General features: G+C 48.0%; 1 protein-coding gene across 1 annotated transcript; it reads left to right on the top strand.

The window, feature by feature from the left end:
• Nucleotides 1–761: 761 nt before the first annotated feature.
• DIPK2B (divergent protein kinase domain 2B) lies at nt 762–20,377 on the top strand. The gene is made up of 5 exons (XM_058018945.1): nt 762–985; nt 6,322–6,586; nt 16,209–16,382; nt 18,536–18,824; nt 20,034–20,377. Exons 1-5 carry the CDS (start codon nt 762–764, stop codon nt 20,375–20,377), a joined length of 1,296 nt encoding a protein of 431 aa, XP_057874928.1.
• The last annotated feature ends 5,511 nt before the right edge of the window (nt 20,378–25,888 follow it).

Genomic DNA, 25,888 nt, shown 5'->3' with positions numbered 1-25,888 from the left:
CAGGACCATCAAGAAAAGACATTCCAAAGCACACAAGTCTTGCTGAAAACCTCATTTTCCAAGAGGGGAGTAGAGGTCAGGCTGCTCCATCAGCTGGGAGTTTTGGGAAAGCTGCAGGCTATCCTGATTTCTTTCTTTTTAGCAATCACTGCTGAACAATGCTGTCTTCAAGAAACAGAACAGTGATGATTCCACCTGACAGCCTTTCCAGAGAAGGGCCAAGGAAGCATCCAAGAAGTCACATCATGCACCACCACAAATCTCCAGGAATAAAGCAACAACAAAGGTCTGGCTTCTGGTAAAATGTGCATTTCTGCCATGCTACTACTCCTCCCAAATAAATTTTTTTACTAGGTGTCCCACGTCTGCCCTTTCCTCCAGCGACAGGATATCCTTCATTTGTCTGCACCAAGAGCAGATGAGCACTTCTTGGTGTTGTTTCCCAAGTCTGCTGATGGGAGGGTCAGCAGGGGCCAAAGCAGCTGCAACAAGGAGAGGAAAGACAACCATGGCAACCCAAGTTATCTGCATCCTCCATGTATTTCCTTCTCCACACCCTACAGCATATCTTTCCCACCCAAACCTCAAGCCAATAGAGCCAGTGACCAGCTGGCAGGATGGGGACTGCAGCAGTGTCTCCTGCACCCAGAGTGTCCGGCTGCGTTTCGGGGCTCACCACTGCAGGCTGAAGTCACCAAAAAGAGACTGAAATCCGAGAGAGGGACAGCTTGCAAAAAGCAGAGAGCTCTCCACTACTGTAGATGGGGCTCTGGATATGCTGCCTTTGCTCCAGAGCTGCAGATCCATTGATGCTGCTCCTGGTTTTGGCTCTGGGCTGTAACCCCTCCACAGCAGCAGCAGCTTCTCCGTCTGTGCCCCACGTCAAACCCAGCTACAGCTTTGGCCGGACTTTCCTGGGACTTGATAAATGCAACGCCTGCATTGGGACATCCATATGCAAGAAGTTCTTTAAAGAGGAGATAAGGTCAGAAACTCAGCAGAGTAATTTTTAAAGCATACTGTATAGTAATTTCAAAGTTGCCTGTTAGAATTTCCAAGTGTTTTCATGAGCAACAATGCACCCAGTTTCCATTACAGCACTTAGTATTTTAATTAATGCCTGTAAGCTCATGCTTTGTCTCTTCTTTTAAAGCAATGCAAATGTGATCAGACTTCAGCCCTAAACTATAACTTGAAAGCAGGAGTAAAAGGCACAGATTTCTGTCTAGAGAGGGGCTGTGAAAAATCTCAAAGCAGTGATGGGGGAAAGGAAGAAATCAGCCTGTTTAGATTTACTGGAAGTATTTTATTATGAGCAACTGACTAAAGGCAAAAGGGAGTTTAGCTTTGTAAGCTCCCAACAGAGTATGTTAACTACAAACATACAAACATGCTGTATAATTCTGTACCAGGTGCAACAACGTGAATGTGCAGAATTTCACGTTTTAACTAAGATCAAAAGGGATCTAAACCTGCCTGAGGCATGAGGACTTCTGCACATGAGGTTACCCACACGCTTGGAAATAGCACGCAGCTAAATTACTGGTACATTTTGGGGAGATTTGTGTGAGAACTTGAAGGCAGAAATTGCATCTGCCTCGCTGTTGATGAGACACACACTGTCCAAGTGGTCATTGGACCAATCCAATCATTTTTAAGCTCAAAAGCAGAGCATATCTGATGACAGCAGGGAAAATGTTGCCACTTGAATTTGAGGAAAAATTCAAAGGCAGTACTTGGCAGAGGAAGGCTTTATTGGGTCTGATATGATTTATAGAGCCATATGCACTTTCTTTTATAGATATAAAAGCCTGGGGGAGAAGAAATTATTATAGTAAAATTGTATTTTTAATGCTATAATGTAAGTAGTATAGTATTAGACAAATCACCGTTTTTATCTTAAACTATCCTATAAAACGCAGCATAGTAAAACCATAATGGTTTATCTGGGATGGACTTGTAATACCAGACATCCATCCTTGCACTGCTGCTGGAAAAAAGCAGCTTGTGGCTTTGCTGAGCCAGAGCACTCCTTGCTGTTGCACATTGGGGGTCCCATCCTTGTAACTTTGCCCTTTTGCTTTCCATGTGTACAGTGCCAGAGTGAGCAGTGAGTGAGGAGCGCAGGGCTGAGTGCCCAGCCCAGCCTGGATTCCTAAAATGAAATGAGTGAGGTGCACAGGGCTGAGTGCTGGGTTTCTCCCAGCCCAGCCTGGATTCCTAAAATGAAATGAGTGAGGAGCACAGGGCTGAGTGCTGCTTTTCTCCCAGCCCATCCTGGACTCCCAAAATGCAGTGAGTGAGGTGCACAGTGCTCAGTGCTGCTTTTCTCCCAGCCCAGCCTGGATTCCCAAAATGAAATGAGTGAGGAGCACAGGGCTGAGTGCTGGGTTTCTCCCAGCCCAGCCTGGATTCCCAAAATGAAATGAGTGAGGAGCACAGGGCTGAGTTCTGGGTTTCTCCCAGCCCAGCCTGGATTCCCAAAATGAAATGAGTGAGGTGCACAGAGCTCAGTGCTGGGTTTCTCCCAGCCCAGCCTGGGTTCCTGTCCCGAAATGCAGAGTGGATTTGCAATCAGCCCAGCAAGCTCAGCTGGCTGATGGGCTGGTGTGAGTCTGCAGGGGCCAGGGGTGCATCGAGGGTAGTGTCTGCTCTGCATGTTATTCCCTACAGCACCACAGGTGCCCCAGCCTGCTCCATCCCCGCTCACCTGTGCAGGGTTTTTAGGGAATTGCAGCCAGGCACAAAGCAGCTCCTTTTTGGTTACTCCCACCTGGCCACTGGGGAGGCTGGGGCCTTGCAGGTTCCCTCAGCCCTGCCAAAAACAGCAGCAGTGCCTCTGGCTGTGGGGCTCCAGCTGCACAGTGGGCTGTGGGAGGGAGGTGCTACGTGAGCCAAGGCAGGAGGGCCCCGTGCTGGATTTCCTCCAGGGGACAGCAGGAACGGGATGCAGGCGCGCACAGGGTCCCTCTGGGCTCCAGGAGTGCAGAGCCACAAACATGTGGGAGCACAATTCTCCTGCCTCAGGGGACACAGAGGGGCTCCCCAAGCCAGACACTTCTTTTTCTCTCCCACCAGCCCGCAGCTGGCTTCCCACACACGAGTGATAACGTGAAGTTCTGCTGTGAGGCTTTGGGAAGAGGAACTTAAAAATGTTCTCCTGAGCACTCACTCAGCTTCAGGCTTTCCTTTGCATGGGTAAAACTTCTTCTCCCACTTGATTTCTTGAAAAACGGGGATTATTTTTTTTATTTAGGGACATTTCAGTGATGCTTGCACTCTTTGATCCACCCTCGTACCTTTTCACATGTTTGCAAAGGTGTATGGCACTTGGGCACTTGGGTTTCTCTGTGCTAATTCACATTGGAACATGCTTCATTAATTCTCCATCGTTTCTGGGAGCTCTGACATGCGTTCACAGTGAGAAGATGTGAGTTTTGTTCCCAGAACGGCTGGTGACTCAATTTGTGCTCTAATGCTCTATACTTCCCTTATCTTTGCCCAACTTTATCCATCTGTAAATGAGGACACCAAGCCTGTCTACCAACTGTACTGAGAGCAGAGCGCAGTGGAAGTTTTTTGTAAAATATCAGATTTTCAAAATACCGCAGAACTGAGCCGACCAAAGCTATTCAAAGACTTGTGCCAATGCTGGTCCTGAGCTTTGTCCAAAAATAATGGGAAAGAAAACTGAAAAAGCTGGAATGCTTCAATTGGAAGGGGATTCATAGGTTTTTTTGTTTTGTTTTGTTTTAAGACTTAGCTTACTTCTGAAATTCCAAACGCAAGCAAAATTATTTTGGCTGAAACAAAATACTTCATTTCATCCAGGAAATAAACAAAGGAAAACTAGTTTGGATTTCTTCAGCATTTAGTTCTGGGTTCATCTAAAATCTGTAATCTATGACTCACTTATTTGCATAGATTTTACTGAAGGTCTTGGAGGATTTGCTGGCCCTTAGCTAAAAAGCTCTGTACGAGAGGGAGCGGTTACAGCACAACTTGATGATGAATCCTGAAAGTATCCAGCAAATGTGCCAGGCCAGCACTGTGCTGCCCAGAAATGATGCCAAATACAGACTTGCTGCAGCCCATGGCGGGTTCCCAGGCCAGGGTGGTTCTCCCCCCAGAGATCTGCAGAGGGAATCACTCCATCCACCCTCAAATTAATGCTCAGCCCTGGATTTCACACATCCATGTGCTGCTTGCACACGGGAGGTGGCACTTTCCTGCTCTCTGCCTGATGTGAGTTCCCTTGAACACAAAAGCTTGAGTCAAGTCACAAGGCGTATTTGTGCTTAACTTTAAAAAAAATAAAAAGAGAGAAAGAGAGGAAGAGAGAGAGAGAGAGAGAGAGAAAGAGAGAGAGAGAGAGAGAGAGAGAGAGAGAGAGAAAGAAAGAAAGAGAGAGAGAGAAAGAGAGAGAGAGAAAGAAAGAAAAGAAAGAAAGAAAGAAAGAAAGAAAGAAAGAAAGAAAGAAAGAAAGAAAGAAAGAAAGAAAGAAAGAAAGAAAGAAAGAAAGAAAGAAAGAAAGAAAGAAAGAAAGAAAGAAAGAAAGAAAGAAAGAAAGAAAGAAAGAAAGAAAAAGAAAGAAAGAAAGACCAGAGCCATCTCTTCCCAGTACGTGCCTGGCACACTGTGCCCACTTTGCAGATTAGGCACTGGGAGGGGTCCTGATGCACAACAATCACAGTGAGGCACAGAAATTGTTCTCTTTTCTTTAATCCTAGCTCAAAACCAGACCAAAACTAAAAACCCTAAACAAAACACCAACAAACCCACCAAAACAAAAAACCCGAACCCAAACAAAGTGTTTATTATCATGTCAGGTGCTTTAATTGTAGGGAATCTTCAGTTTTGTACCAGGCAAAATGCCCAAACAACTGAAAAGCTGGAATCCACCAACCTGTTCTCACAAGGTTTCCCCACTTCTAGCGATCCTCCATGGTAAATTTTTGGAAGGAGGCACATGGCAGGAGTTGAAAGCCAAAGCAGGGGAAGCACCAGGGTTTCACCCATCCTGGGCACCCAGAACTCAGCTGCACAGGGTCTGTGATGGGAAAAGGAGTTGAGTGCTGCCTTCAGGAGGGATCATCTGATCAGTTCATGATTGCAGATAGTGGCTCGTGTCACTGAGTCAGTTATTTGCCTGAAATCATAGAAAATTAATCCTCCCCAAATTTCTCTGTGCCAATTTCCCAAATGGAACTTGAAAGGAACGACCAGCTTCAGCTTTCAGATTTGTTAATGTCTTTAAGCTGTCTGAAACTCCAGCTAGGCTAATCCTGCAGGGAACCTCTTGCCTCTCCTGTTTCACTTCTGAGCTGCCGGCTTTAATTTAGGGTGAGATTAAATGAGGACGTGCGTTCCTACGCACTTGGACAAGGAGCTCAGGGCAGGAGGGTTCAGAGGCAGCGAGGGCAGGATGTTGGCCAAACCAAAGGTCAGAGTTGGGCCATTTTCCAAGAGCAGGTTACAGACATCCTCCCAGAGCAGGCACTGCGCTCCTCGGCTCCGGCGTGTGGGCAGGGCTGAGGGGGCTGCTGAAACAAAAAAAAATTACCCAATTACCCAGCCCATATGCTCCCCTCCTGTGCCTGTGGAGGGGGAGCAAATTAGTGCAAGATCTCCATGGCTACAGAGGTGCTGCACGCCCAGGGCACACGCACCCTGTCCCCCCCATCACTCCCTGTATCCCCATCACACCCCAAACTCTGCTGCTATCAAGGAGGTCACTCATCCTGGCTGAAAAATATTCAGGGATGTTGGGGGAGAAAATATAGGCAGGGATGTTAGGGGAGACAGGTAGACCCCTGCACGGACAAAAGCCACCACCTCAAAACAAGAGGTCATTTTGATATTCCCAAGTACATCTGTGGTTAGGTTTTAATATCAGGATGTACCTGCAAAGTGTCAAGTACTCCTTTTTTGGGACACTTTCTCTAGAAACAAGAAAATTTAAAAACACCAGGAATTCTTCATGAACCAAAGCCTTGAAGCCCTCTCCCTTTCCTTCCTCCCTCTACCCAAAAGATCCAGTTTGGGTGTTTTACCCTTCCCTCCATGGCAGCATTCATGACAAGAGATGCTTGTCATTACTGGGAAGCAAAGAAGGGCTTTTTTACCAAAGAACATTCCCTTAGCTGATGGTTTCAGCCTGCTCCCCCCGGGGCCACCCAGCCAGGCTGACAGAGCCTTTTCCAGGCAGTGTCAGGAATGCCCAGGGCCCGGCCTGGAGGAGCAGCTCAGCAGGGCAGGCGCTGTGTCCATCCGTGCGGTTTTTAACCCACTCTCCATGGGGCTCTCCCTTTGGTTTGGCAGGTTTGACACCTGGCTTTCTTCTCATTTAAAGCTGCCCCCCAGCTCCCTGCTCAGCTACTCGGGCAACTACACGGACGATGCCAAGAGCTGGCGGCTGGTGGACATCACCCGCCTGACCTCCAAGTACCAGCACGACCGGGCGGACAAGCGCATCTGCACCTCCCTGCTCGGGACCAGGAGCTGCAGCCTGGAGCGCGCCCTGCGCCGCACACAGCGCTTCCAGAAGTGGCTGAGGGCCAAGCGCCTCACGCCCGACCTGGTGCAGGTCTGTCTGGGGATTCTGGTGCCCCAACACAGCTGGGGGGGCACGGGGGAGAGCAAGGCCCATGGGGTTTAGGGGTGTGAAAATGGTCTTGTGGGGATGTGGTTGTAACTCACGGGTTGGAGGGTGAGATTGGGTGGTGGCGGGCGCTCGGCCGGGTCAGTGGCAATGGGGCAGCCTTGTGTGCCCCCAGCCAAGCCCACGCGACAAAGGGGAGAGGCAAAATGAAGCGCATCTGCACCTCCCTGCTCAGGACCAGGAGCTGCAGCCTGGAGCACACCCTGCGCCGCACACAGCGCTTCCAGAAATGGCCTCATGCCCGACCTGGTGCAGGTCTGTCTGGTGGCTCTGGTGCCCCATCACAGCTGGGGGAGCACAGGGGAGAGCAGGTCCTGTGGGGTTTAGGGGTGTGAAAATGGTCTTGTGGGATGTGGTTGTGATGCGCTGGTTGGAGGGTGAGATTGGGTGGTGGTGGGCACTCGGCATGATCAGTGACAGTGGGGCAGCCTTGTGTGCCCCCAGTCAAGTCCATGTGACAAAAGGCAGAGGCAAGATGAAGCACATCTGCACCTCCCTGCTCAGGACCAGGAGCTGCAGCCTGGAGCGCGCCCTGCGCCGCACACAGCGCTTCCAGAAGTGGCTGAGGGCCAAGCGCCTCACGCCCGACCTGGTGCAGGTCTGTCTGGGGGTTCTGGTGCCCCAACACAGCAGGGGAAGCACAGGGAGAGCAGGTCCTGTGGGGTTTAGAGTCTTGTGGGGATGTGGTTGTGACTCGCTGGTTGGAGGCTGAGATTGGGTGGTGGCGGGCGCTCGGCCTGGTCAGTGGCAATGGGGCAGCCTTGTGTGCCCCCAGACAAGTCTATGGGACAAAGGAGTGTTGGAGCAACAGGGGGTAGCACAGTCAGGACGGGAGGGAGGTGAGAGATCTCTGTAGCCAGGTCAGGAACTTGGGGTTTATTGCAAAGGGCCTGGGGGCAGGGCCCTGCTGGGAGCTGCCAGCCACAGCTCAGAGCAGGCCCCAGAGAAGAGAGGGGCAGAGAGGATGAGAGGGTAAGAGCATAAAAGCATAAGAGAGTAAAAGGCAAGAGCTAAAAGGCAAGAGGTAAGAGAGCAAAGTTCCCGTTACAATACAATAAATCTTCTTCTGTGTTGAATATTCTGATTCTCACTAACCAATCTAGTACAAGATACAAATCCCATAGCATTTACATACAGCCTATAAGAATCATTACATTACCATACTGTGTTACATTTTAAAACCTAAAATCTCCTCTTTGGGCCCCTTCTGCCAAGCTGGCAGGGTCTGCTCTGACCCTTGGAGCTGCCTGCAAGCAGAGGGGATTGTTTCATCAAAAGGGGATTAATTACCTTCAGCCCAGCCACACCATTGTTTTCCCAGTTGTTCAGCAACTAAGGGATCTCAAAGCTTGCTTTCATTTCAATCTCACCTATAGTTTCTATATTCTCAAAATCTTTTGCCAGGCAATCATATTTATAAGGCTTTCCTGTTTCATCTTCCCCAACAAAGGGGAGAGGCAAAGTGATGCCCTGAGGGGAGGAAAAGTGCCACAGTGGAAGGCCAAGCCCTGCCAGCCATAGGTAATGCCGTGGCACAGCCTGTGCAGGGCTGGGATGGGCTTGGCCCCAGCACCAGCTCCTGGCTCCTTGAGCAGGTTGAAGATGAAGTCCTGTGCAGAGCCATAGCACCAGGTTGTAAGAGCCAAAATGAGAGATGTGGGACTCCAGGCAGCTTTCCAAAATGCAGTTTATTCCATCCAAGAGGTTACAGCAGCCCAGGGTGGTGGGTGACAGAGCTGTGCCCACAGCTGTCAGCTCCAGCTGCAGGCAGCCCTGGAGACCCTTTGGTTTTGGTTACAATGCATTATAGACTTTTCTTTGCTGAGCATCTTCATACAGCAGAACCAATCTGTACCTTAACTTTTATCTATAGCCTATCATGACTACTATAATTACCATCTTCATGTTACTGTTCTCCAATCACTAAAAGTTAGTACATTACAGTTTAAGCTAGAAGTTGTTTTTCAGTTTTCTTGCAGTGGAAAATTCTAAGATGTTTTTTCTATTTGCAACATGGGCAGGCTTGTTTGCCTGTGCTATCTTTCTGCTTGGTAAAAACATCTTCTTGTTTGAGATGGATTTATCCTTTGCTTTAAGTCACAAAACCCCTTCTAACTAACACACCCTTTGCCTCCTTGGTTATCCAGTCAGACTGGCTCAGCAATTCTTTTCTTCTATATCAAAACTTGTTTCCATCTCTATTCCTTCATCAGACTCTACATTTAAAAATCTTTCTGCTAAGCACACATATCTGTGAGACTTTCTTGCCAAACTTTCGTCCTTCCCAACACCAGGTGGCTTCAGGCACGGGGGTAACAACAGGCTGTGCACACAAATGTGGTAAAAGCTCCAGTGGGGAGATTCCTGCCGTTTTATTTTTTTTTCCTAATTTTCCATCATGTCTCAGCATTGTGGGGTTTTGGGGTTTTTTCCATCATAAATTTGTACCCACAAGGGCAGCCAGTGCCTTGAAAGCAATTTTACTTTGGGCCAGGGGCCAAGTCAGTGCGGTTCTCTCTTGCTGGTGGCTGGCAGGACCAGGGGCATGGGCAGCCAGAGCCAAAGCCTCGATTACTCACCCTCCTGCCGTGCATAGCAAATGACCTCAGGCACAAGGAAGCACACTGCCCTTTCCCCACAGTCCTGGGGTGTCACAGGTGAAGCCAGGACAGGAGCACGGTGAGTGTGGGTCACACCATCAGGTAAATGGGCAGCCACAGCACAGGGCAACCTCCTCACCCCATCCAAACAGCATCAAAACATCACAATAACCCCTGGAAAGGGCAGGGGCCAGGGTGGGGCTTGGATATGCACTGAACCAGACCTGAGAGATAAAGGATTATTCAATTTTCTTCCCATTCCAAGAGAGAAGTGACTGTGAAAAGTGACTTCATTTATATTTGTATACAGGCAGCTGCTTCTGCAGCCACTGAGCTTTGGTGAATGCTAAAGCTATCCTGCTTTAGTTCTTCCTCTGCTGGAAGGAAGAGCTAAACTTACTCTTCCTCCTCTTCCCTGTGGAGCAGCAGCTTAGGAGAGAGAGAGAGGGAGGGAAGGATACACTGGGGTTATGCCTGGACTGCCCAAAAAGGACTCACCCAAATCCCTGCCAGTCCAGCACAGCAGGTCTCCCTGAAGTCAGCACCCTCCACACCTGACAGAGAAAGGATTTTTGGAGCCAAGCTACACTGTACTTTGCTCAGTAACCTCGGGAGAGCCACTTGAGAGAGGGAATGGGTGTCACTTCCACCAGAGCATCCCTCACCTGAGCTGTGGGCAGGGACACCTCCTCAGGCTGGCAGGCAGCCCAGGCACTGCTGGGCACCCCTGTAGGCCCAGGCAGCCCTGCAGGGCCTGCAGGAGGGCAGGCTGGGCTGCCAGGGCCCCCAGCCTTGCTGGAGTGTCCCAGGTGTTTGTGCCAAACTCTGCTGTCCCCCTGCTCCCCAGCAGTGCTGAGGGAAAGAGAAGGAATCCAGAGCTTAAAACTTCAATTTGCTGAGCTGGGTGAAAAAGTAACTGGAGAAATGTGGCTCTGTGGTATCTCAGACCTGCTGCAAAGCTAAATCATCAGCTGAGCACAAATCCTTCTCCTTAAAAGGCTCTTCATGTGGTACAGTTTTGCCTACCCTGTCGTCCCGGAGTCAGACATGCCAGCTGAGCTGGCAGGGCTGCACACAGGGGCACACACACATTTATGGGTGCACATGTGCACACACACAGCGCCACCAGAGAGCCTGCTGGGGCACCCTGCCCTCGCACCTATCCAGTTTCTCCCAGGAATTCCCTGTGCAGGGGAATTCTCAGCAGCAGTGGGAGCTGAGCTGATGCCAGCTCCAGGGCACCTCTGAGTGAGCCCAGGGCCAGCCTGGGGGGACGTGCCCAGTGACAAACTCCCTGGGACATTGCATCAACCCCTTCTAGCAGCTTTGGAGTTGGAAAGGGCGTGGGAGGCTGCAGGGAGGCCCAGACCTTTGCACATCAGCCTCAGGATTGCTCTGGTCGTGTTTTCACAGTCCTTTGGTTCTATAAATCAATCCAAGGAACAAAAATTGGAATTTAAATCCCTTCTAACAGCATATAGATTTGAATACACAGAGAAAAATAGTGATCCAGAGACCCTGGGACTTCCTCATCACCAAATTTCTGTAACAATCCCTTTTTAAGATCAGGCATGTGCTCTGCAAAATGGCTTCTGGTCTCACACTGATCTTAATTTAAAAACTGCCAGTGGCAACAACATTTCAGTCATACTTACAGTGTGTGTGAGTCTGTGAGTGAGACCCCATCCCAGCCCTGCTGTGTGGGGCACCACAGGTTGCAGTGTGACCTCCCCAGCCCATCCAGCCCTACAGGGATGGGGATCCCCTTCCTCCCTGGCCATCCCAGGGTGGTTATTGGTAACTTTGTGCAGACATCTTTTCTGAAAAATCCTTTCCTTAGGATTTTTCCGCCTGAGAAGCTGAGAGGCCTCAGGAACAAAATGTAAACATTGATTATCTGCTGCTGTGGAATGCAACAGGTGGATTTTTGATTGGCCCATGTTGCATGTTTGTAATCAATGGCCAATCACAGCCCAGCTGGCTCAGACAGAGAGCCCGAGCCACAAATCTGGAAAGGGCAGGGGCAAGGGTTATCATTCTTTGGTATTTTATTCTTAGCTAGCCTTCTGATGAAACCTTTTCTTCTATTCTTTTAGTATAGTTTTAATATAACATATATCATAAAATAATAATTCAAGCCTTCTGAAACATGGGGTCAGCTCCTCATCTCTTCCCTCATCCTAAGACCCCTGTGAACACCATCACAGTAACCCAGCAGGAGCCACTGGAGAGGGGTTTTTGGGGCTCCCATTTGTCTCTGCAAGTACTTACCTAAAGAACTGCTCTCACGGCTCTGTACTCCCACTCTCCCTCTTCTCAGAGGTGTTAACAGAGCACCTCTCCCAAGGCCTGACAGGATGCCCAGGCTGTTTCTCAGAGCTGCAGTCACACAGCACTGCTTGTTCTCCCTCCCCTGCAGTTTATCCTGTGCAGCAGCACTGGGGGAAGCTCATGGGCCCAGGTAATTCTGTCTGATAGACAGAGCACCATGACAAACCACAACGTGCTTGAATCACAATGACAGACCATGAAGTGATGTTTTTCCACTTTACACTGCCTACCCTGCCTGACCCAGCCAGCAGCTGAGCCGCCTGCCACAGCGATTATTGCGCCAGCCACAAGGAAAATCTTTACTGGATGCAGCAAAGTCTTCAGTCTTAAAATCCAGCCTGCCTCAGAGATGAGCAGGATTTGGCTGGGGCTCAGCCTGCTCAGCAGCCCCAGACACACACAGCTTCACCAGGAGCTCATCCCCTCAAACCACTCTGGGTGCTTGCCTGCTGGAGGGGCTACAAAGCAGGTTGGTTTCAGCACAGGTCACCCACAGGGAAAATTTACAGCCCTGCATACAAAGCACAGCCTGGAAAATGCTGAAAGCAGACAGAGGGAAGCAGTACCAAGGTGAAAATCCAGCATTTGCAGATGGGTTGTCTAGGATGGACTGTTTGAGACTACTGACCAGCAATTATTGACCAGCAACTACTGACCAGCAACTACTGACCAACAACTACTGACCAGAAACTATTGACCAACAACTACTGACTAACAACTACTGACCAGCAACTACTGACCAACAACTGCTGACCAACAACTACTGACCAACAACTACTGACCAACAACTGCTGACCAACAACTGCTGACCAGAAACTATTGACCAGCAACTACTGACCAGCAACTACTGACCAACAACTACTGACCAGAAACTATTGACCAGCAACTACTGACCAACAACTACTGACCAACAACTACTGACCAGAAACTATTGACCAGAAACTACTGACCAGCAACTACTGACCAACAACTACTGACCAGCAACTGCTGACCAGAAACTATTGACCAACAACTACTGACCAGCAGCTGCTGACCAGCATGTCATCCTGCCCACAGCAGAAGCACCAGCACCCTGGTTATGAGTCCAGTCCACATCTCTTCTTGCTGCACAGGGCCAGCAGCTCATTCACATGTCCAGTTGTCTATCCTAGGGAAGGATGGACACTCTGGGGCTCCCAGAGCCACCTCCTAGACCTGCCACCTCTTTGACCCAGTGCCTCATCATCAGAGACTTCCATAACCCTGCTGGCAGTGAGGATGAGTTTCTCAGAGCATTCTTACCTTCTTTCTTTTGGGAGTTAAGGAAACCCTTGGATTCACATTACCAGGAGCTGTAGGTGCTTTGACCCCTACATCCAAGTGTTTCCTCCTGGAACCCATCCTAAACCTGGTAGTTTGGTGAAGCTGGACCCGAGTGGTGGCTCATGGGGCAGGAGGCAGCTGTGATCCTGGTCTGGGCCGTCTCTCCTTGGGCTGTCTGAAAAGAAAACAGAGCAAGAAATCTTCCACAAGTTGTCTTTACATCCAAGTGAATTCTGGGTGTGTCTGTGCTATATATGCATAAACTCATGGAGTTTAAAATGCATCCTGTACTGTGTAATAGGGTTTAAGAACTCTCAGCTGAGTGGGGTAGGCTTTGCAGGAACTACTCACTATCACATATAGAAATGTGGTATTTAATCAAAGTAAATAAGAAGCTTTCCACATCAATCACAAACAATACATCAGGCTGTCTGTCAGGTCTTATTCTCTGGGGTGATAAGTCACTGCAAAGGACTTAAGATATTCTCAGATAAATCTGTATCTCCAGTGTTTCGAGTGTGTGTTCCTCACATTTTTCTTCCACTGACAGTTTTTGTCTGACAGTTTTACAACTGCAGCTCCTTTTCTGCTGTAGAGATGTTTCCATCAGCCTGCAGGAAGGTGAGACCCCTCTCCACTGAAACAGGCAAGCAGGTGCTGAGCTTTATGCTGGTGACTCTCTCTGCTGAAACCAAAAGGCCCCATTGCCCAGTTTTTGGGGGTTGGGGCTTCATTGAACTGTAGCTGCACCAATGCTTGATGCAAAAATGTCAGCACCCAGCCCTACTCCTCTGGTCCCACTCCTCCCTGGAACAGTTCCTCAGGAAATCAGCAGCCATGAGCACTACAGGCAGCACGTGCCCACATTTACATTGAGGATGAGTTCTGACCTCAGAAAAACTCTAATTACACCATCCATGCCTTCTCTGCCACTGTGATTTATGTTCCCACTGTGTACTCTTCAGGGCCTCAGCCTTTGCGTTTCAGACTCCTGGAAGAAGCAAGGCTTTCTAACTTTGGCTGCAAATATTTGCATGCACACAGAGCTGCAAGAGACTTTCTCCACCATTTATCTCTTACTTTACACGGCTTTTTCTGCTCATTTTTTATCACTTCTCCTCCAAAGGGAAAGTGACAGAGTCAGCCACAATGTTCCTGCAAGTGCTGCAAGACAGAAATCCATAACCATCCCTCCCCATGCACCTCTTCTGTGGTTTTACATAATTAATTGAGAAAAAATTTTCCTCATAAGGCTACACCAGAGGAGAGGAGTGTATGAAGACTTGCAGCAGGAACTGAGTAGAATTATTTTTGGCACATGTTTTTTTTTTCTTTTTGGGAAGGAAGGTTTTTTGGTTTTCATAAAACAACATTTCAGTTGTGGTTGGGTTTCTCAGGTAGTTTTGACCAGCTCTTGGCATTTTGGACTTGTTTTGTGCAACTGATGGCCAAGGAAGGAGTGGTTGGAGTATCACTGAGGCAAACAGGGATGCAGAGGAAGAGACGTGGGACATCTAATTCCCCCCTTTCCTCCTCCAAGTGGGAAAGTGTGCTACTCATCCTTTCCATGTTCCTTCATGTCTTTGTCACGGCTGGGTGGTTCAGGGTTGTGTGCCAAGTGAACAGCTCGCACAGGAGGGGCTGGAAGGAGCTACCCCAGAGCTGCCACGTGGGCTGGGGAGATGCTGCGTCACATCTTTGCTCCCAGCGTGGAGGATGGCAGCGAGCAGCCTGAGCTCCACCTCCCCTTCCTCTGAAGCACATCTCCCAGCCATCAGGTTATAAACAAAACTCAAAAGAGCAAATTTGGCAAATGGAATAATTTTTAATAAAGAGGCTGAAAAAAACTGATTCCCTTCCCCAGCAGAGGCATGTCAGGGCAGTGATTCTGTGCCATTGTGGGCAACCCTCCATACATAAACTCTCCTTGGCTATTAAGGAAGACTAACTGAAAAATAAAAAAAGGCCATTTTTGACTATGAAGGTATAATTTTCTATGCTGTTTATCCCAGCCATAGATTGCTCATGCAATTTTACGAGCCAAACCTCCAAATCTGAAGGGTGAAATACAGTGATAATTGACTCCATTAGCCCAACGGTTCTCTATTTGTTGCTGCTATTTACAAAAAATAAACACAGCCTATTTGGTTTTGATAGTTAATGCATGAGTTTATCAGAGAGAGAACATATCCTGTGCTTATACTCACACATAATGTTTATTTACATTTTTAAAGCATGTTTACTGACCTTAGCAAATAGTATTTCCAAGAAAGCTGCTCTCAGGTTAAGCAAATAACGAAGTGATCCGAAGATTATTTAACGAGGGAAGTGACTCACTGCTGTAACAACTGGAGGGCCTCCCCCAGGAATGCCAGGGCTGGAAACCCAGGCAGAGGGAAGAGTCCCATGGTGTGGAGTGATGTGGTGCTGTGCAGCTGGGGGAATATGAGGTTTGCAGTGCCCAGCAATGAGGGCCATTCTTGAAACCTGAGTTGGGAAATGGCATTTTTGGGTGGCACAGGTCCTCTCCTGGGAAGGGTGAGATGCCCTGTGTGCCCACACCCTTCAGAGCTGTGCTGCAGCAAGCAGGGGCACAGTGGGCAGAGCACAGAGGTGTGTGAACACCCCAGCATGACCCAAATGTTGCTCTCGGGGGTCTCTGTGGTCAGGATGACCCTGAGATGTCTCAGAGACTCTCTTTTCCCAGCTTGGCAACTGAAGAAGGAGTCAGGATTCTTCTGTTCTGGTTTTCAAGGCTGTTTATTTTCTGTTATCTATAATATTCTTTTCCTGGCCTGCTGAGGTTCAGTCCGTGGCACACTGCCCACCTTCAGGGTGGTGTTGTCTTTTTATACTATAAACTACATGTACTTTATTTACAATAACTTCCCAATACCTATCACCTAAGTTAGACAGTCCATCTCTACTCTAAACCAATCCAAAAGTGCCACCATCACACAGAAGATGGAGGCTAGGAAGAAGAAGAAAGAAGGACAAGGCACACACAAATTTCTCCATCTTGGCCTCTGAACCCCCATTCCAAAACTACCAAAATTCCACATTTTCATCCTGTCATAACTTCAGTACCGTTCTACTCAAACTCTTGTGGCTTGTAACTCCTCACACAAAGTTGGCAATTGTTTTGTCCATGGGCTAAAATCAAAGGCACAGGTGTTCTTGACTCCATGCCAAGGTCTCCAAGCCCCCTGTCAGGGTCTCAGGTCCTCCAGGGCAGGGGAAATTCCTGGGTTTTGACACATGGCAGTGTCTAGGGCTGGAATCAGAGCTCCCTGCTGGGTTTTCCCTTCTCCCAGGGCCTGTCCAGCCCCTTGCTGCGCTGCCCATCCCAGCGGCTCCTGGACAGGATCGTGCGGCGCTACGCCGAGGTGCCCGACGCCGGCAGCATCTACATGGATCACCTCACAGACAGGGACAAGCTGCGCCTGCTCTACACCCTGGCAGTCAACTCACACCCCATCCTCTTACAGGTACGTGCCAGCCTGAAACACCACCCCACAGCCTCTCACAAGCAAACCCTTGCATGAGATGTGTGCCAGGCTCAGTGGCAGAGGAGTCCCAGCCCCAGCCCTTGTCAGCTCCTTGGCCTTCAAAAAGTGTTTTTTCTTCTATGGAGTTGGGGGGCTGAAGCCTGGCAGGCTCATGAGGTGCTCCCTGCACTTCCAGTCTGTGAAGCTGGGGAGAGATAGGGAATCCCAGGTGTGTTATTGCACTGGAGCGCTGTGAAATCCAGGGTTTTACACATCCCCAACACTTCAAAGTGTTAGGTTTGCATTACTAATGCATTACATAAAATCACAGCCTGTTTCTGGAAGAGAAAGTGTTTTCTATTTGTGTTTTCCATTTGCCTGCTGCTGGTAACTGGCTCTGGGTTCCAAACCCCTGGGTTTGAAGGTGGCGATCTGGGAGGCCTCACGCCCTTCCCCTGGACCCATTCTGACCTGCCTGGCATGCAGCTCCTCTCTTTCCTTATGTGTCCAAGGGAGAATCCTCACCTTTCCCCATCCCACCTTTAGTCCTCACTGCTGGTTCCTGCAACCCGTCATGATTCCACAAAGAAAAGATGGCAGTGGCAGCATCATCCATCCCTGGCCCAAGGCCACTCTGGACTCAGCATCTCACAGGGCTCTGTGTGGCCCCAGGGAAGGGAAATGGTGCTGAGAGGCTCCTGGGGTCATTCAGCCACCCCGGTTATGGATCACTGGGACATGAAGCTGTGGCCCTTAGCAGCCTGAAGACACAGGAACACAACTTGAAGAGATGAGAATAATATACCAAAGAGAAAAAGCTAGATTTTTGCACAGTTGCCCAGAATGCCTTCGCAGCAGAAGGGAGAAGTAACCTTAAACATGAAGCTGGATGAGTTCATACTGGCTTGGCAGGGTCTGAGGTGCTGGGGCCTGAGGTGCTGGGGACACAGATGAGCTTTAATGCAAATGACAGAAAGCCTAGTGCTGGCGTAGCTCAGCAGTCACACGGTTTGGCACGAGCTGCAGGGATGCAGGAGCCCAGCCCAGGTGTCTCCACTGGAGCAAACACCCACCACTTCTGCCCCTGAGACTGCAAAGTCTCTTACAAATGAGCCTGGCAGTTCTCACCAATTAGCAAAAACTGCTTTCGCCTTACCTCAACTCCAAGCTGTGACTTCATCTGTTCAGTGCTCATGAGGGACCCATCAAAGACACCTAAATTTAGCTGTTCTGTGGCTAAAATTTTCATGAATCTGAAAACTATTATTATCTTGGACTTTCCACTTAGTCTCTCTTACAGAATAAGTCCCGAAATACCAGATTCTTCCTCTGTTACAAAAAAGAACCATAAGAAAAAGAAAAAAAAGCATCCTAACTCCTCCAGGATGGGGTAGTAAGTACTTTTCCCAGCTGGATGGGCGAGGAAGGATTGCAGGGTGGTTTAAGAACCAAACCACAACCTCTCAGAATCTCTGCTTGTCAGAGTGACCCTGAGATATGTACAAGCTTCTTTTTCCCAGCCCGGCAGTCAAAGAAGGAGTCAGGAATTTTCTGTTCTTGTCCTCAAGCTTGTTTATTGTTTTTTATCTATAACATTTGTTCTCTGACCCGCTGCAGGTCTGTTCAGCAGGTTGAGCTGAGGCACTGACCGCCTCAGAAGCAGTGTTGTCTTTTCATATAAAACTACATGTACATTATTTACCATAACTTCCCAATACCTATCATCTGTGTTAGACATTGAGCTTCTATTCTGAACCAATCTAAAAACGCCAACATCACCCAGAAGATGGAGGCTAGGAAGAAGAAGGAAAAAGGACAAGGCACGCCCAAAGTCCTCCATCCTAGGACCCCAAGCCCTCGTTCTAAAAACCGCAAAAATCTATTTATCACTCTGTGATAAATTCACTATCATTCCACTTAAACTTTCTTGACTTGTAATTCTTCATATAAAGGTTGGTAATTGTTTGTTCCAAGGGCTAAATCAAAGGCACAGGGGTCTTGGGGCTCGAGTCCTCCAGGGCAGCCAGAAACCCAGGTGTTTCCTGGGTTCCAACAACAGCCCTGCTGCTTGGAGCCAGAAAGGGCACTCTGAGAGGGAGGTGGCTCCACGAACAGAGGGCAGGGGTGATCCCCCATTGCTGTGCTTCCCACAGATCTTCCCTGACGTGGAGGGCTGGCCCTTCCCGCGGTACCTGGGCTCCTGCGGGCGCCTGCTGGTCAGCGCCAGCACCCGGCCCCTGCGCGACTTCTTCGGCGCGGCGCCCGAGGTGGCCGCGGACCTGGCGCTGCAGCTCCTGGCCGTGCTGCGCTCCATGGCCAGCAACGACCTCAACTACTTCTTCTACTTCACCCACGTGGACGCTGGCACCTTCGGCGTTTTCAGCAACGGGCATCTGTTCATCCGCGATGCCAGCACGCTGGGCGTCATCGACAAGGAGGAAGGTACTCAGCGGGGTCCAGGCCACGCATCTGTCATGGGAGGGCTCGGGAGGCAGGGCAGACAAATCTTTTCCCTTCTGCCCTTGGCTCTACTGCTGCCTTTTTGTTTTATTTTGGGGTTTTTTGGGTTTGTTTTGTTTGAATTTTATTTAATTAACCAAACACTCCTTGCTAAATTAAATGATGAGAAGTTCACGGAGACACTCACCATCAGCAGCTCCTGCCATCCTGGCTCTGAGTTGGGAAGGCGACGGGTGTTGTGTTTGTGCAGTTGGTGATTTGGTAGCCACTCTGTAGCTGGCAGCAGCTTTCAGAGTGCATGGTGTGCCCAATGCTCCCATTTGAAGCCTTCCTTTTCAAACTTTTGCCACACAAATGTCAATATTTGCCACCAGAAATTTTGTAGTTTCGTTTGTACTCAGTAGTGGATAAAATTAGACCATTCTTACCTGCATTTATCACATTGACTAATAATGGTTATTATTATTTATAACAATATATATTATTGTTATATATATATTTATAACAAATATATATATTTTAATAACAAAATCTCCCTTTTTGTCACTTGTACATAAAATCAAGGGTTAGTATTCAATTTTCACGGGTTACATTGGTCTACTCCTGCAAGTAGAGCTAGTCAAAGACTATTCATCCAATAATTTAACAGTTTCATTTTGAATATTCAGATTTTCAAAAGGCTTTTCCTCAGCTCACACATTCAGCTGAGTATTCAGAATATTCAGAAGCAGCTGTCAGAAAATTTTCCACTGGATTTCCTTTTCTTATCCCAGCAGCTATGACTGTTAACTTGACTTCAGCCAGATGAGCTGTTGTTTCAATGTAATGATTTTGGTTAACATGGAAAAAATTACAGGTCTGGCTATTTGTGGCAGTTTTTTGTAGGAGCTCCACATTTTAGAACTGTACTCCAGTTCTCATTTTTTTCTGCATCAGCTTGACTCGACAGACTCATCTCCAGCTCCTCTGACAGGCAGCTCTGAAGAGCTCTGTCATTCAGGAAAATATACATATTTCAAAAGCAAGAAAATTGGCACACACAGAGCTTCATCATCGAGTAATTTTCAGGGAAAGGTGGCCACATCCTTTAGACAGTAACAAACCTCATATTAACACAGAGGCACAGCTATCTCTGGCTGCCCAGCAGCTCACCATGCTGCTTCTAACAAGCGGTTTAATTGTCCCCACCAGGGAGCCAGCTGATCGATGGCCAACAGGAGTACAGAGACGTCTTCAGCTGCCTGACCGCGGACTGCCAGCCTGCCTTAGTGTCCTGTGACTCCATCAGGGACCAGCACAGCCTCGTCATGGTGTGCCAGGACCTCCTTCCCAAGCTGCTGTCGGGGAAGTTCCAGCCCCACGTGCAGGAGAGCATCGACGCCTTCCTGCAGCGCTGCGCCCGCGGCCTCGGCGACGACGACGGCGGTGCCAGAGAGGCCATGGCGGAGCTGGCAGGGATCCTGAAACCTCTGCGCTCCTGCGACTCCCGCTTCGCCTACCGCTACCCCGACTGCAGATACAGTGACAAATACTGACACTGGGGCTGGGCCTGCCAGGGACTGGGGCAGCGTCAGCCTCCTCCCAGAGTGGGAAGGAGAAAACAAAAAAATTTGGGAAATTTAGTGACTACAAGACAATGGACAGGGATGACATCAGGTGCAGTGCAAAGAACCAAAAAGAGGCCAAAACTAACTACACAGATGTTGCAAAAGCAGGGGGAAAAATCGGGGAGGAAGACACAACTTGGAGGGGAAGATACGAAGGACGTGGCATGGATACTTAAAAAAAAAAAAAAAAGAAGAAAAATTGTAGGTGATAAGAAAGCTATCAAAAGGCATGGCATGCTATAAAGTGCAGGGACATGCACCAAAGCTTGCCCAATTGATCCCCATTGAAATCGCAAGATTTCGTTTCCCATCCCGAAAGGAAATTTTCCAGGGTGGCTGGAAAGAGCTGCCCCAAATCTGGGGTGTTCTCAGTGTAAGAGGGAGCAGAGTGCACATGGGATTTATTATTCATCTGCTAGAGATGCATTTGTTACATGGGATATAGACGTGATGTATGGTTTAGACATGGTTTATGGATTATTAATGTTGTCATGACTGACAAGGGGCCACAGGATTAATAAATCTCATTCACGTGTTTTGGCCTTGGAAGAGTTTCCAATACCATTTGTTGAAAAACAGGATGCTTTTTTTGTTGAAAGGCAGGATGCTCACAACCAGCTAGATAGAGGATCTTTATTGCCAAGAAACTCTTTCTGATGGAGATGATATATAAATAATATGGGATGGATGGATGGATGGATGGATGGATGGATGGATGGATGGATGGATGGATGGTGGATGGATGAATGGATGGATGGATGGATGGATGGATGGATGGATGGATGGATGGATTTAAGACTTTCCCTGTGGCTATTTTTAATGTGCTAAGAATCATAGATAAATGGAACGACCAGATCAGTTCTGTACAATCACCAATCACATCTCACTTTTATAAAATATTTTAATTTTATTACTCTGGTGACACACAGAACAGCAAGACACAATCAAAAGCATTAAAAAGCTGAAAGGTTCCATGTCTCTTGGGACTTAATTTCTCTAATCCCCAAATGTAATTGCTTCTAGTCTTTCCCAAGTCAATGGACAGTAATCAGAGACTAATACAGGACTTTGGTTTAAGGTGAGGAAAAAACTCCAGTCTGGGATGGGATTGTTCAGCAGATATTTTCACATTATTCTCTCTAAAATGGAGGAACCATTTGCACAAAACCATTCAAATGGGAAAATTACCTTAAGAAGAGAAGGAACACCGGCAGAGGATGAGACATTAATTTACACTGAGCCTGACAAGCTCTGCCAAACATTCAATACTCCAGTGTGGGTGCTGGGGCACCCCCCAAGAACTGGGGACATCTAAGTTTGACCAGCCAGAGCTACAGCAATCCTCATCCCTTTGCCTTCCAGAGGAGGAAGTGGTAAGCCAGTCCCCAAAGGAGTGAGAGTCAGGGACTTAAAATTTGGGGTAGTTCTGGAAACATTTCACAGCAATTGTCAAACCAGGGCTAGATGCAGGTGCCTCATTTTGTAGAAGATGTTTGCGAAAGTGGCAAAACACAACTTTTCTCATCCAGAATCTGTCAGTCATCCTCATGTGAGCTCCCTGTGAGGTGTCAGAAGCCCACACCAAACCTTCCCACATCTGTGGGGGTCAGACAGACATCACCTGGGCTTGGGGCTTTCTCCTGGGATCCAGGCATGCAGGAATCACTGAGAAAATTTGACTGAGCTAAGTGAGAAACAAGGCTTTCTGGATCATCCACAAGAATTTTCATCATGGAAAGAGTCTTCTTCTAGCTATGGTTAAAAAAAATGTTAAAAATGTAAAGGCAGAAAAATATGTGAGTGCATTTGCATTGCCAGTGGTTGTTCTGGCTTGTGTTGCACAGAGAGGGAATGAAAATCCAGATTTTGTGTTGGCTGTGAGGGGCTCTGTGCACAGAGAGCATCCACCCTGGAGTTCCAGGCAGGGATGGGTGAAGGCTGATGGAACAGGTTGGGCATCCAAAACCCCACACAAAGGTCTGACACGGGGGAAATCTGACTCAGGACAATTATTTTGCCTTTCTTCCTGGCGTAAAGTATCCAAGTGCACCTTTTACCTCTCAAGACGTAGAAACATTGGAAATAATTTGTAGGCAGGTTTAGCTGCAGGCCCAGATGGTCAGACAGCAAAGAGGTTTAAATATACAGCCTCAGCCACTGCAGCCCTCTTTCCTGCTTCCAGTCTATTTCTACATCATGGCTCTCTTCCAGAAGGAAAAACATGCCCTTCCCTGAGAGGCACAAGGCTGTCTAACAACCTGCTTCCATCAGTTTTTCTTGAATATGTCTGCATCTCCAATCTCCTGGGGAGTGGGTTTACCTGAGAGCTGGGTGTTAGCTCTGGGCCCTTTTTACTGCAGAGATTATCCCACACTGTGCTGGAAACATGCAGAAAACACAGAGAGGATGTGTGTGCTCAGCAGAGAATGCCAGGAGCAACCCCAGATCCCTCAGGACCAGCCCAGAATTGGGCAAAAGGACAGAGAAGTGTCCCACAGGCCCTGGTTACTCACAGCCCAAAGGAGATGGGGGTAAAACTCTTCAGAAGCACAAAAGTTTTACTTTGCTGCTTGGACTCATTTTGCAAGGCTGCAGCAGAAGCCTTGAGACACGTAGCATCTATTTTTACAGGGCTTGATTCAAAGTTGTTAAAGCTGAGAGGAGTCTCCCCACTGCTTTTAATAGACTTTGATACGAATTTAAATGAAAAAAAAACCACTCATGATTAAAAAAAACAAAATTGTGGATTTACAAATTATTAAAGCATTGGGAGCTGTGTTCTCCACCAGTTTCTTTGCAGGCATTGATTGCAAAGGCCAGGCTCATGTAAAACTGTGACTAACAAACCAGCCATAAAATCAGTCCATGGCTCAGAGAACAATAATTTTCCTAAACTAAATCTCATTTCCCTGTATTTCCCTGGCCTCCTTTCTTTTTTTTTTTTTTTCAGAATTGCCAATTTTTACTTTTAATATTTTCCTTTTCCTTGGCAGTCAAACTCTGGAATCAGTGCCCACCCTGTCTGCCAGCTTCAGTCAAGCCTTCAAATCCTAGTGGGCCAAACTCCAAAAGGATGTGAAATTAACTTATAAATGGCAATTATTTAAAACCTAATCCTTCCCAAAAGAACTCTCAAGCAATTTTTTCCTCTCTGTGTTCTAGTTATTTCTGTCGGTGGCTTTGTTTGAGCCTTTGCAAACTGTTCCTGGTGACAACTTCAGCTGTTTCCACAGCAGAACAAGAATGGCAGGAGAGATCTTCCACCAATCTCCCAGGCAGCCTCAGCACCTCCTTTTTCTCTGTGGGTAGTTTGCAGCTGCCTTTATGCCCAGCTGCTTCTCAGGTGTCTCTCTTAGTGCCACATATTTTTAGAGTTTTCATGTCAAGAGGTTTGTAAAACTGTGGTTTTGGCCTTACTTTGACTTTCAGTGTGTTTTGACACTGTGATTTCTCAGGGGGTGTTGAAGATTGCGATGCAAGATGTTTTCAACTACCATGTGTATGGCAGATTACCTTTGTCAAGTGGGCAGTTTGCTTTATCTCTCTCTCTGAGTGACCACATTCACTCCTCCCTTGGAAGGGGACATTGCTGATAACAGCTATTGAATGTCACTGCATGGCTGATAAGAACTACAGCATCCCATTGTGAGATGTGAGCCCAGAGGGAGGAGCCAAGCATTCCTACCCAGATATAATCCAGAGGTTTTGAGACACCAGCACGGCTTCTCCACTGGATTCCCCAGAGGAACAGCAGCTGCCTCTTCTCCCACTGGATCCTCAGAGGAAGAATACATCCTTTTCTACAGGATCCCTGCTCCAGCAGAGCCACCCCTGACACTGCAGGAGGGCTGCAGCCACAATTCCAATGGGACTGCCACCAACACCCTGACCCACAGGGTGTCAGGTTGGGTTCTGACTCTGTAGTGTTGTTCTAGTGTACTGCATTGTTTATTTTATCCTTTTTTTTTTCCTTCCCTATTAAAGAACTGTTATTTCCTGCTCCCATATTTTTGCCTGAGAGCCCCTTAATTTAAAATTTATAGCAATTCAGAGGGGTGGGGAGGGTTTACATTCTCCATTTCAGGAGAGGCTCCAGCCTTCCTTAGCAGACTCCTGGCTTTCCCAACCAAGGCCAGGGGGTTGAGAGGGTGCTACACATCCTGGGGCTGGAGATTCAGATTTCCCACTCCATTGCTTTTGTGGGTGATAATTTCTTGCCACACTTTGTGCACACTTCGCGCAGGCACACACACGTGCGCGTGCACACACGCACACAAACACACAAACACACACACATCCCCTTCCCTGCCAGCTCCCAGCTTCCCTTTTGGCATTTTGGAGAACCTGGGACCCCCACTCAGCCGCTCCAGTCCACAGGAGCAGCCAGTCAAGCACATTTCATGCATCTTTCCAGCAAGCTCAGCCAGCATCAGTTGTTTGCAGGTGCTTTTTATTTGCTTTCTGGTTTGCTGAGACTTTAGGATGCACTTGGGTCCCATTTGCCAATTACTCTCTGCAGCCAGGTGCTCTAGATGCTTTATTGCTAATTCTTCCTCAGCTTCTCCCATCATCCCATGAATCTGGAAGGGAGAGCTTGAACAAAAATATGGAGTGTCATGAGATGTTATGAAATCACAAGAAGCAGCTCTGTGGTGCTCTGAATTGGCTCGCTAAGACACATTAATTTGATTAATGGGTGAGTCTGTCTGCTACTGTACCCTCTGTTCCCCTAATTCAGTGCTGAAAGGAGCTTGGTGACCATCCTGAAACTACAAAAACACAAACAGGAATTTCAGGGGAAGGAAAATGAAATGAAACAGCTACTCCAGGCTGGGGGCTGGGAGAGGCATGCACTGTTTCTACCTTATGGATTACAGAGTATGGGCTGTCGCAGACAACTTTTATGAAAAATCCTTTCCTTAGGATTTTTCCTCCTGAGAAGCTGGAGGCCTCAGGAGCAAAATGTAAACATTGATTATCTGCTGCTGTGGAATGCAACAGGTGCATCTGTGATTGGTCTCATGTGATTGTTTCTAATTAATGGCCAATCACAGTCAGCTGGCTCAGACTCTCTGTCCGGGACACAAGCTTTTGTTATTCATTCTTTCTTTTTCTATTCTCAGCTAGCCTTCTGATGAAATCCTTTCTTCTATTCTTTTAGTATGGTTTTAATGTAATATATATCATAAAATAATAAATCAGCCTTCTGAAACATGGAGTCAGATCCTCGTCTCTTCCCTCATCCTCAGACCGCTGTGAACACGGTCACAATGGGCAGACTCATCTGCTCTCCTCCACAGGGTGATGGTCTCAGCCTCAGTGAGGACAGTGGGGTTTCAGGGTGACCTGAACAACTGCTAAGAGACCCCAAGGAAGGGTGAGGATGATCCAAAAGTCCAGAAAAAAAATGAAGAGGAAATAAAAGACAGGTGGAAAACT

Source organism: Melospiza georgiana, chromosome 2 (genome assembly GCF_028018845.1).
Source record: "Melospiza georgiana isolate bMelGeo1 chromosome 2, bMelGeo1.pri, whole genome shotgun sequence".
Taxonomy (NCBI): Eukaryota; Metazoa; Chordata; class Aves; order Passeriformes; family Passerellidae; genus Melospiza; species Melospiza georgiana.
Note: the sequence above shows the minus strand (reverse complement) of the source record. Positions and strands in the feature narration are given on the sequence as shown.

Excerpts from the sequence above, each read along its gene's own strand:
- DIPK2B (XM_058018945.1), top strand. The coding sequence starts at position 762 with ATGGGGCTCTGGATATGCTGCCTTTGCTCCAGAGCTGCAGATCCATTG. Across the intron at positions 6,587-16,208 it reads TCACGCCCGACCTGGTGCAG|GGCCTGTCCAGCCCCTTGCT; the intron begins GTCTGTCTGGGG and ends CCCTTCTCCCAG. Across the intron at positions 18,825-20,033 it reads CGTCATCGACAAGGAGGAAG|GGAGCCAGCTGATCGATGGC; the intron begins GTACTCAGCGGG and ends TGTCCCCACCAG.